This window comes from Macrobrachium rosenbergii, chromosome 14 (assembly GCF_040412425.1).
Source record: "Macrobrachium rosenbergii isolate ZJJX-2024 chromosome 14, ASM4041242v1, whole genome shotgun sequence".
Taxonomy (NCBI): Eukaryota; Metazoa; Arthropoda; class Malacostraca; order Decapoda; family Palaemonidae; genus Macrobrachium; species Macrobrachium rosenbergii.
In genome coordinates, this window is record NC_089754.1 from 38,274,048 (window position 1) to 38,286,060 (window position 12,013).

General features: G+C 36.3%; 2 protein-coding genes across 4 annotated transcripts in view; one reads left to right on the forward strand and one right to left on the reverse strand.

Moving 5' to 3' along the window:
• LOC136845948 (keratinocyte-associated protein 2) overlaps positions 1-2,891 on the forward strand; it is a 30,678-nt gene extending 27,787 nt beyond the window's left edge. For both annotated transcript variants that reach the window (XM_067116485.1, XM_067116484.1), the window contains one exon: positions 2,597-2,891. In XM_067116485.1, coding sequence (XP_066972586.1) covers positions 2,597-2,705 — 109 coding nt within the window. In that variant the 3' untranslated portion in view covers positions 2,706-2,891. The remainder of the gene's footprint in view (positions 1-2,596) is intronic.
• Positions 2,892-3,078: 187 nt separating this feature from the next.
• Positions 3,079-12,013, reverse strand: part of sxc (O-linked N-acetylglucosamine (GlcNAc) transferase sxc) — a 76,498-nt gene continuing 67,563 nt past the window's right edge. For both annotated transcript variants that reach the window (XM_067116481.1, XM_067116482.1), the window contains 10 exons: positions 10,694-10,847; positions 10,296-10,547; positions 9,889-10,088; positions 8,782-8,953; positions 7,680-7,874; positions 7,311-7,502; positions 6,903-7,130; positions 5,952-6,159; positions 5,602-5,770; positions 3,079-5,110 (listed from right to left, as the gene is read on the reverse strand). In XM_067116481.1, the coding sequence (XP_066972582.1) occupies positions 4,957-5,110; positions 5,602-5,770; positions 5,952-6,159; positions 6,903-7,130; positions 7,311-7,502; positions 7,680-7,874; positions 8,782-8,953; positions 9,889-10,088; positions 10,296-10,547; positions 10,694-10,847 (1,924 nt within the window). In that variant the 3' untranslated portion in view covers positions 3,079-4,956. The remainder of the gene's footprint in view (positions 5,111-5,601; positions 5,771-5,951; positions 6,160-6,902; positions 7,131-7,310; positions 7,503-7,679; positions 7,875-8,781; positions 8,954-9,888; positions 10,089-10,295; positions 10,548-10,693; positions 10,848-12,013) is intronic.

A 12,013-nucleotide genomic window follows, 5' to 3' on the forward strand; every position in this document is an offset into this window, starting at 1 on the left:
AAGTTTATCAAGGGAGGGAGAGAATGAAAAACAGGTGGGTCACGGGTGACACGGGCCCCTCTCCAGAAATAGATTTTTCCTTTGTCAAAATCCTTTTTCTGGATCGGGTCCCGTGTCACCCGGTGAAATAGTAACAGAGAAATAAACATCATTCTTATGCTGTTAAAGACTTAAATAGAAACGTTGAAAACTAGGAGAATTCTACCCTGAACATAAGTAAGGTCCTCTAAGTTCATGTAATGAAAATAATGTAAGTGGTCACCGTCTAAGATCATGAGCTTAGAACAGCACCTGAATAGGCTTGTATTAAGAAAATACTTCCTGCCTAATAGAAGACCCAATGACAGTGCCCCCCCTTTTTTAAAGGAGAGGACCTGACAAAATTTGTAGGTCCTGTCTAAAAAAAGCCTGCAAGAAGAAAACTGGACACAGAAACAGACCTTGTAAAGGGGAGTACTTTCCAAGGTGACCACCGAAAATGAGGACCTTCAATTGTAGATAGAAAGTTAGGGTGAGGAATTCACAACACTACCCCTGATGAGGGGAAACCAAACTGATTGGTTCCACCAGACAAACCAAACTGATTGGTTCCGCCAGACAGGGCAGACAGTACAGGAAAACTAACACTAGAAGCTAAGCTGATTAAAAATTTTGGGACTTCCTTAACAAGGAAAGATAAGAACAAGATGATTGTTGGTTACCGAAGCTAACTCCGATACATTACTCAAAGACCAGGAAACCGAATGTGGACGGAGTACTGTTCTTAGACGAACACAGACCTTAGGGATGAAAGTTAAGGGCCTGTGAGTCTGGTTCCAACAAAACACTTTGCTCGAGGCCAATGCGGCCGCATCAGTACTGTAGCTCCGAAAACTATGTGAAGAGTGCTAGTTACTTAACTGCAGAACCATACTGCAGTAGAGTAGGATCCTTAACTGATTTCAGGAAAACAGAAATAACAGGACCAATATCAGTTTCCTCCTAAACTGTAAGATTCACAAAGACCACAAAGCCAGGACATCAGAGTTTGAGTGGGCTGACGCAGGCTGAGTTTATACCAGACGGGACAGCTTGATAGTTTGTGGCTGAATTGGGTTGCAAACTGACCTACTTCCAGGCCCAGGAAAAGGTCACAAGACTACCTGAATGACGCTCCGCCTAAGGACTATTCCGACACCAGGGGGGAGGCCCTGGATAGGGAAAAGCAGTGACCTTTTGGACCCCTACAAGAAGGGTGGTAGACAGAAGCACCTGCGTCTGTTGGTTATGGAGAAGAATGAACCATAACCTGAACGAAGCAATTCGAGTCCAAAACCACTTGTTTACGCAGCGCACTATTGCTGTTTTGTTCAGAACCAGCCTAAAAGGAAACCTCTTGGGGGGAAGAAGTTTCCAAGAACAGGAAGACTGTCACCGCCCTCCAAAGCGTTGATATGGAACTGCCGGAACGTGACCGACTAAGTACCATGTACTTCATTGGGCCAAAAAATATCCACCTCACCCGCCCAGAGAGGTGACGGTGTGGAATACTGAGGCCGGAGGGGAAAGCTGGAGAGGAACTGACTTCGGTAAGCACTTGACAGTTGTGCGAGGCCGGAGGCCACTATTCAAGCAGGGGGAATCAAGGAGACACGTCCCTGACTCCACCATACCCCGGTCATAAACTCCAGCTTTGACTTCAGAAGGAGAACCGTCACTAAAGCAAACTGGAGAAAACCCAGGACCTTTTCTTGGCCACGGGGAGAGGTATGCTTGAGATGATGAAATGATAAGATGCCCTTGTTATCTCTTTCCACTTCCACTGGATTCATAACTACGGAAGGTTACCCTCCTGAATCAGGTGGGATTCCTTCCTGGTTACTTAGAAGCCCAAAGACTCTAGAAACCGATTATAATGACCGGCGCCCTCAGGCAATTCCCGACGCTGGGTGTCCAAATGAGCCAGGCAACTAGATATGCAGCTAGCATAGCCTCCTAATACCGGAGCTGTTGAACTACGGTATTGTTCAAACTGGCAAAGACTCTGGAGCCGTATTGAGCACCCACCTCACTAGAATGAAGTTTATCAAGGGAGGAGAGAATGAAAAACAGGGTGGGTCACGGGTGACATCGGGCCCCTCTCCAGAAATAGATTTTTCCTTTGTCAAAATCCTTTTTCTGGATCGGGTCCCGTGTCACCCGGTGAAATAGTAACAGAGAAATAAACATCATTCTTATGCTATTAAAGACTTAAATAGAAACGTTGAAAACTAGGAGAATTCTACCCTGAACATAAGTAAGGTCCTCTAAGTTCATGTAATGAAAATAATGTAAGTGGTCACCGTCTAAGATCATGAGCTTAGAACAGCACCTGAATAGGCTTGTATTAAGAAAATACTTCCTGCCTAATAGCAGACCCAATGACAGTGCATACATTTTTAAACTCCTCCTCCCCCCCCCAACCCGTTCCCAAGAATAAACCTTACAGTCTTGAAGTAATTGTTACAGATGCTGATGTTCACTAATTAAACAAGATGTACTGTACATATATTGATACAGCATTTTACAGAGGGCTGTAAAGGTTTGTGATTGATAGTTCTAACATTTTACTTTTCAGTTTACTGTGCTCTGTTGTTGGTTTGTACTACCTCAACAAGATGAGCCAGTCTGCTTCCACTGCTCCAAGTGCACCTGCAACGGCAAATTCAAAGAAAAAGAAATTGTAAGGGAAAGAGTATCATTACAGACTCTACATTTCAGCATCTGCCATACTTTTCACTTGATCACTAGTGTTGGTTTTTTGAGGGATTCACATTTTTCTTGATTATATTCCATTTGTTCTATGGTTATAGTATCACATTTACTTTGTCTTGAAGGGAAGCATTTATATTTTGATAAATACTTTTTTTTGAGATATGGTTTCATTGCCCATAGCCATTTAGTAGGTCATGCATAGTTAACTTTGCTAATCCATTAGCCATGGATGTTACCTCTACTCATTGTAATAGTCATAAAATTCAGATGCATTTTAAAGTCTGATAAGTGCAACTACCTAAAAAATATTTTTTTCACTATTTTACAAGGAAATTAAATAACTACTAAATTTTATGATTTATTCACACAATGATGGTATAATGATATATCATTCATATGTGCAAGGGAGGACAATCACATTCCTGTTATCTGATGGTGAATGTTTTCTATATATCCAACAAAAGTACATTTTTTAAGAAAAAAGAATAACAGCCTTGCTTATATTGAAAATAAATAGTAGTAATAGACTTTGTGAAGCTTCTCTCTAGCCATATGGCAACTCCACTATATGCACACGCACACATTCAATCTCGCATTATCAGCTACAAACAAGTCAAAGAAGGCAACCTGATAGGGTCTAAGTTCTAAAACACATCTTTAGCACCCACCATCTGCAGCTATATATGCAAATAACATGCCAAAGCAAATTTAATGCCTAAAGGCCAACATAAAATAGGGAGAGATCGGCTTCAAAATTTACAATACAAAAAATTCCCTGGGTGACAGTCCACAATGGTCTGAAACTTCCTAATATTTAAGTAATCACTGTTATTCATTTGTAGCACTGCCTTTCTTTAATCAGCCTAAATATAGGCCATTAGTTTCCTATATCTGCATATGTATATACTGTTCTTGCCGTAGTCGTTTTACTATATGTACATGAAACCACCTAAGAAAATAAATAGGACCAAGCAACTTACTTTAAAAGCAAAAATGAGTAGAAGGCCACACCGTTCACAGATGAACATTAACATTTTAAGAATTTCAATCCAAAGTATTACAAGGAGCTGTGTGTGTTTTACTTCTATACTGTACACATAACACTCATTTTAATGTCATGCAATATTGTACTCTATTGTAGTTTACTTAGTACTGATTTTTAAAAATTAACATTATGACAATGTTTCTTAATCTAAATTTCAAGTATGAATACCATCTGCAATTTTCAATGATGCAGATGATTTCCTGTAATGGTTTGAAAATATCAAACATTTTGGTACTTCACTCACTCCAGTTAGTTACCAACAGTAACTGGTCCTTAGGGCAGCAACAGTATAAAAGGTGTCTCCGCAAATTATCATTCACTGTAAAGGTGAAGCCTGAATGTTTCTTCTAACTAGTATTCTCCCCATGGCAAAGAGCCATTGTCTAAATATCTAGAATCTGCTTTCATGCAACATTCCTGGGAATTAAACCTGAAAACAAAACTACCAATACATAAAAGCAGATTCCTTTGTAAAAATAATGCTTTCTATAAATTATACTTTGTCCTATCTGTAGCTGAGAATTATATACAAAGAAAAAATCCTGAGCCATATGAAACAATGCAATATATACAAACTTCTGGCTGTCATCCAAACTTTCACAAAAGAAAACCTCGTAGCATATACATGTGCGCACAATTCAAGTAATGACTGCCATTATTACAAGTATAAATATCAAAACACTAACTACTAAAACACTAATCGATTCCTTAGACTTTAGTGTTTAGTGAAAATAAGCTAAATTCCCAAATAGATGACTGGCCTCATTACTATTACATAAATCTCAAACAATATTTTTCTATGAAAACATGAAGTTAAAATATCACATTTGTATAATGGGAAATAAAATTACCCTATTTAACTAAATCCACGATATAATGCCACATTTACTGAAGTGATGTGACATAAACCAGTCATTTGGCTGAACACGGTTATGTCTCTTCTGTTGACATCTGGAGAAATTTTTCTATGGTAGGCAAAGCTATAACTTCCATGTATACGGGACTATGAAAGATGTTAAAATGGGTTAAGATAAAAAGATTAACATCTTACTGCATTCCTCATACAATACTACAAGGCAATAAGGAATACTTTCCAGATTTACAGAGTAGATTAACCTCATAAAAATGACTGCTACTTTACATTTGCCTACCAAATACTTATATACAAATTTCTCCTATTACCACTCGGTAATGTGATCTGGCTTCTCGTTGTTTCCATATTTTTCCCACATTCTTTTGAAGAGTCTTTCCAGATTTCTTGAGTAGGTTTTGCAATCAAATAACGGAGATTCTAGACGGGCCTTCCATACCTTACAACGAGTGGCTTTTAAACTGAGAAGAGAGAGTACACTATTTAGAAATGGTAAACTACCCACCAAAGATTTCAATACTAAAGACAAAGAAAATAAACCTAGTTCCATATCTCAACCATGCCCTTCAACTCTTGATAATGTTATTAGCTGAAGTGCATGAACCCCACCAAAGGATATATACTGTATAAGGAATGCATCAAATACCCAGAGTACTTTTCAATTTCCAGTCATTTATCAATATAAATATTAGTTCAAACTGCCTGACAAACATTACTAAATATAGGATACTGTATAGCCTTGAATGGCCTCCGTGTTAAATTTTACAAATTTAAAGGTGGTTGAGACAATTACACTGAAAAGATTCAAGAGATTAGATTAATCTGGTCTGACAGTGAAAAATGATGAAAAATTATGAACTTTTAAAAAATGTATGATGGCACTGCAGAAGGCTATTCAAATAAAAATTGGACCTAACAGACAAATGCAATCAAAATATGCAGAGGTACTTACTATTCACGATCATTTCCTAATTTAACAGCTATGTCTTCATACTCCTGCCTCGTATTTGCGACAAGTTCAGGAGTGCCTAAACAGTGCAACTGAGATGCTGCTACCCTGGAAGCTAGTGTTTCACCAGAGAGTGTAACCATGGGAGTACCAGCCCATAGTACATCCATTCCTGTAAATAGTAAAAATTCTTTCTTATAGTGTAAAAAGAAAAAAAAAAAAAAAAAAAAAAAAAAAAAAAAAAAGCAAGACAATTCAAGGTTACAAAGATCTATATTACAATAGTTATTAACATTTTACATAAACACACTAAAAAAATATAAAAAAGGTATGGAGGTCTCCTGAAAACTGACCAGTTGTGTGACCATTGCAAAGGGGGGTATCGAGGCAGACATCAGCCAATTGCCCCCGACGTACGTGTTCCTCCTTGGCAGCAACATTTGAAAAAATAATACGCCCAGCCCCAACACCCAACTGCTGTGCTTGTGCAAGTATATTAGCTTCTCCATGTGCTGGGAACCGCAGGAGCCAAACTATCGACTTTGGAACCCGTTTTAAAATCTGAAAACAAAATTTACCATGATTACAGACCTCCACAGAATAAGTAGAGAAATGTGTGTTGCTTGGAGCTGCATGTCACCTGATAGGCAATCAAGGCTGATATATGAAAAAAGAGGGCTTTGTTACAGAGTGCAAACAACATAAGTTGAAACCAGGAGGAAGACATGGAGGGTTGAATCACTGATAAAAACTGGAATAAGAGGTGAGGAAGAGAGAGAGAGAGAGACAAGCTAAACACAGGAATTTGTAAGAGAGTGCAAACAACTTGGGGTTGAAACCTGAAGGAAGACATGGAGGGTTGAATCACTGGTAAAAACAGGAATAAGTGAGGAAGAGAGAGAAAACCAAGCTAAACATAGGGATGAAATGTGCAGATCAGCTGGATTTTGTGTCCTGAAAACCTCAGTTGACAAAAGGTTTTAGTGATTCTGTAGTATGAGTTTCTGGAAATACTCATGAATTATTCATTGTATATGGATAAGGACTCCAAATAACTTATTTTTCTATATAAAGTACATTTCCAAACATTTTTCTTTTGTAAAAATAAAATATGGTATCTCTCCCCATTTAGGTAGCATGAAGTGCAAAAAACCAATTTCTGATAATTAGGCTTGAACATAAATAATCAAAAATTAAACATAATTCCTACAACTACATATATTTAAATTCATTTGTTAAAAATAGCAAAACCTATGGCTGCAATAACTGATAAAACTTCTGGAGAGACTTGAAAATGAACTTACATTGCACCACATTTGTAAGGTTGAGGGGTCTATCTTGTAAAGTTGATTGAAATTGCAATAAATGACAGCATCATCTGGAAGGCCATACTGCTTACGTGTAGTAATGAGAACATTTTGAGGGGGTTCTTCGCCTGTTGCTGCCTTATTATTCATTTGAGTGGTGGCAAGACCATTCTGAACTAAAAGACCATTCACTGTGGCTTGTACCTGGCCAGTCTGGATCATGGACTGAAGAGAAAAGGCTCCATAAAATATACTAGGAAGTACAACTATAAATATGTAATTAAAAATTTAGTACAATTTTCTTATTAGCTTGCATTCTGAGAGTTTAACATAAAAGATAATCAAAATTATGCAACCAAAAGACAAATTTACTGTGTTAGGACCATCATAACTATTTGTTCTTACTTCAATTGGGGCAGTAGTGGGAAGCTGTGCTACAGTTACAGCAACCTCAACAGATTCCTTTGTGGTGGTAGGCTGGACACGCTCCTTGATGGTCATCACTTCAGCACTTTCTATCACAGGACTCAAGTCGGTAGTATTAATAATGGCAACAGTATCCTTAATAGTATCATTACTAAGAATCTTGGGGTTATCCTAGAAAAAAAAAAAAATTGTAAAATCACTACAAGGTGCTAAGACATCAGTAAATATACAAGGGTAATTAATTATTTTTTTCAATAAATTTTTGATTAGTATATATCAAAACTTATATAATAAATGTTCCCACAACACACAACCTGAACAGATGACTCCTGGTAAAGAAGAACTTACGCTTGATTCGAGCAAGACACGCTCTTTGAGGTGAGGGAACATTTGTTTATGATCTCCAACAAAGAAAGTATCTGGCATGTAGGCCAGTTTTTCACTATACTGTGATGCCAGTTTGGTAGGGGAAGTTACACGATCCGTAATGAGGTAGTCCATGAATGGAGCTCCACTTGTTCCAGGATAACCTAACCACATTACCTGTAACAATAAGACATTACATGCTCAGTTTGTGGTATGCATGAGAAAGGTTATGAACTTGGGATTCTTTCATTAGCTTTGTGTAATATATAATTTTAATAAAATAAATTTACAAAAGCCTAAAACATACACAAATTATAATGAAATGCACTTGGAACCCTTAGCTGATTTAAACACACTTAAAATACTCTATGCTCTCAAGATTTTTTGTATATATCTGACCAGCTGATTTAGTCCTATAATTATGAAAATGTTAGAAAGAAATGTTTATTTTTATTTTATAATAATCATTTATAGCCTATCTGATCAAACTTTAATTATCGAAAATTGTTTTTGTGAGAATAGGTTGATTATTTGCTAGCTTAAGCTAAGCAACTAAGTGAATTTACCCAAGTCTAGGCTGCCTATTTATGGCAACCTAAAGTTAGGCTAAACCAGTGCATGCATATATTTGGTAAAGGAAGAAAAATGCCCAGTGTGTTTCATTCTTAAAAAATTTACCTTTGGTAATGCTTCATAAAAAATTATGGCTACATCAATAGAATTTATTGTATAAAAAATAAAGTTTCTCTATTTTCAGATTCCTTTTCCAGTATGGGAGAGATCACGTCATAACTGTCCTACATTCATTACTGCATATCTTTTTTCCACAGAAAAAAGAATAATTAAAATAGAAACTTTACTATTAATTAAACACAGCTGATGCAGCCATAATTTTAATGTCAAACTAACCTGATAACATGTTTATTATTTATGCTATATATGAGATAAATCTAGCTAAAATCAGCTGGCTCACATAAAATAAAAGTTGGTTAATCCTGACAACCAGCAAATTTACCTAAATGAATGACATTTTGTGATATTCAACCTGACCCTATTTAATCTGACACTCAAGCATCAAAGTTACCTGAATTGGTGCAGGACGAAGAGCAAATATTTCATTGCGAGCACCTTTAGTGTAACCATTCATGTTGACCAATATGTGGATTCCATCCTGATTGATGCGGTCAGCAGCTTTACCATTGCATGGAATCTGTGACAAATCTATGAAGTGCTCAGCTTCTCTTGCAATCTTACTCCTAAGGGGGGAAAAAATAAAAATTTTACTAGATAATATTAGCTCATACACAACTCCCTCCCCTACAATATTACAAAGAGGCACCGCTTTGCAACTTCATTACCTTTAAAACCTACTTGTGCATAACTCTTAAAATGTTTTTACCAGCTTCATACAATTTAATGATTTAATTTCCAATACAATATAACTTTACTAAGACAATCTTTGTGCTTCTGGATTTACTGTAAATCACAATGGCTTGTGCTGGAATGGTTTTAATGATCTGGAGGTGTGAATAATCAGGCATTAATCAAAGGAAAAGCCCAATACTGAAGTAAAATAACATTTATTACAGTATAAACTTATTAAATATTCTAGCTCTACAGGGACTCGTGACTTAAGTATTCATCCATTACTAGTAAAAAAGAATGAAGATCACTGCAACTGTTCCAATTTTCTTAAGAGATAAAATACTTTTCAAGAAAATTATATCTTTTGGGTTCTTTCCTTTTCATGTTGTTGCTTTCTAGATCCTACCATCACGTTTTGTGGAGAGTTAAAATGTTACCTTGAGTACAAGTAAACTGGATGGCAAATTTCATATAAAATTATCTCAGTAATCTTTTTCACTTCATATTTACTACACATAACTACAGTAGGAAAATGAAAAAATTATTTTAAACCTGAGATCCTTCCACAATTAAGATTTTAGGGTTTGCCTCGTACCCAATGCCATCATTTACTATAACTTGTTTTTATCAGTTAGTATCTTCTCAAAGCAAAGAAATAAATAGAACCCAAATACTGTATATCTTTTTTTCTAAAAAACTTTCTAAAATCCTTTAAAAGCCCTATTCAAGCCCATTTACTATCAAAAGCAAGCAAAGTCAGTCAAGTTACCGAAAGCTTACAAAACGCTTTCATTTAAAAAATTATATCAATGTGCAAGTTTCTTACCTAAATGTCGTACTGTCATCAGGGCTCAAGGCATAACAAAAGATCTCAACCTTGGATTTGTCATGCAGCCCAGGAATACTCTGCATCAAGTGGGAAGTGGGATGGTTTCCAAAATCAGAGGACACATAACCCACTCTAATTCGGCCATCAGAGGTCAATTCTGATGGGTATTTATAGGGTTGCTTGTGAAGGACGTTGATCTGCAAAAGCATATAAATTTTACCATGAATGAAAAACCAAGTACTACTGGTATTCACTTGATTACCATTAATGATTCCGTTAAGCCAGTTTTATGCATAAACAATCAAAGTCGTTTTAAACCCTTCAATCAAATTTGCAAAGAGAGAAATTAAACAGTTTATATATTTACAGTCTCTAGGTTTACTGCATCTTCCTTTAGTTCTTACCTTCTCCATGCAAAGATTTGCATGCCTGTTAGCAATAGCCTTTCGATACTCATGTGAAAGGGGATACAGCATAGAATGATGAGGATGTACGGACGGTAGACGGTTACGCTCTAACTGTTCCCCCACAATGCTAACCAATTTCTTCATTCTTGCATCATAATCTGTCCAATCACACACTATCTGAAGGCAATGGGCCAGGTTGCAGAAAGCATCAGGAAAATCTGGTTTCAATTTCAAGGCTGTACGGTAGGACTGGGAAAGAAGAAAAAACATTTTAAGTGCTACCTTTTCACCTGCTTTTACATTCCAATGAAATGCTGGACATAACTGCAATTTCATTAGCTGTGACAATACAAAATCCAAACAGAGATAACAAGAAACATGGGAATAAAACCCACCTGAATTGCTTCTGGAATGTTACCAGAGTCCTTGTGGATAGAAGCGAGATTGGAGTGAGCATCAGCAAATGCTGGGTTGATCTGAATTGCACGGGTATAACACTGCAATGCTCCTTGAATATCTTGCATTTCCTTAAGTGTGTTGCCCATGTTACTGTTGAAAGCAAAAAGTGAACACATACAGAACAAAGTACAATTGGATTTTTTGGTTATTTTTAAAACATATTGCTAAAGTACCTTGGTAAACAAAAATAATATAACTTCATAACTAAATTCAAAGGGATTACAAATCAGCCATTAAAGAAACTCAAAGGAAAATTTCATAATGCGCAAAAGTCCTACGACAATCCAAATATAACCAACTTGGAAATCGCTTGCCCAATCTTATATGCAAACACTCATTACTAATGTAAACACATAAAATATGTAGTTCAGAGAACTTCCATGTGCATATAACAAAAATGGTGCACAACTCCAGTACTTGACAAGCATTACCAACAATAAAAACACAACCCACCCTCTGCAAAAAAAGTGTCTCCCAGTGAAATAAAAGATGTACATGTGTGAACAACTACAAAAGAATGGAGCAGTGTTGACAGAAACTAGGTTTGACACACGAAAACACCAAAGCTATTACTGACAAGCAGGAACAGATTAACAAAATAGCAGCAGGTATACTGACATCATTGGCCTAAATAGATTAACTTCCAGAAATGCTGTAATTATACCCTAACTACTAATAAATCACTGGACAGATCTCTCATCACACTGCATCACTACTGACAGACTTGTTCTTTCAATTATATTAATTATAATAACTGAAGATTGAGGAATAATGGACAGCTCCTTTTCTTAATAGCAAAAAATGAACAATCTATGTACTGGAACCTAAACATTCTCTAAGTAATATATATATGACCAATGTAAAGCTGTTAAATTATTCTATAGTAAGAGTGAAACAAATGAGCACCCCTTCCTATTCAGAATTCTTCCAAAGTTCAATACTAAGAAGAAGAAGAAGAAGAAGAATTATTTTCCTACTCTTCACGTGTGCTATACGCTCTTACAGAAAGCCCTATGAAAAAAAAAAAAAAAAAAATCAACACCACAATCCACAAACTCAAACCCAAAACCAAAAATTAAGCCAAATAACTTACAGTAATATCTCGTACACTTCAGGGTGAAGCCTGAAAACTAAAAGCATTTTACCCACAGATCTTTTCCAAAATAGGATGTTTAGAGACTGTTAAAATTTTAAAAGGGTAAAGTTCTGGTTTTCCAATACTACAGATATAAAATGTTAATTTATAAATGATCCTT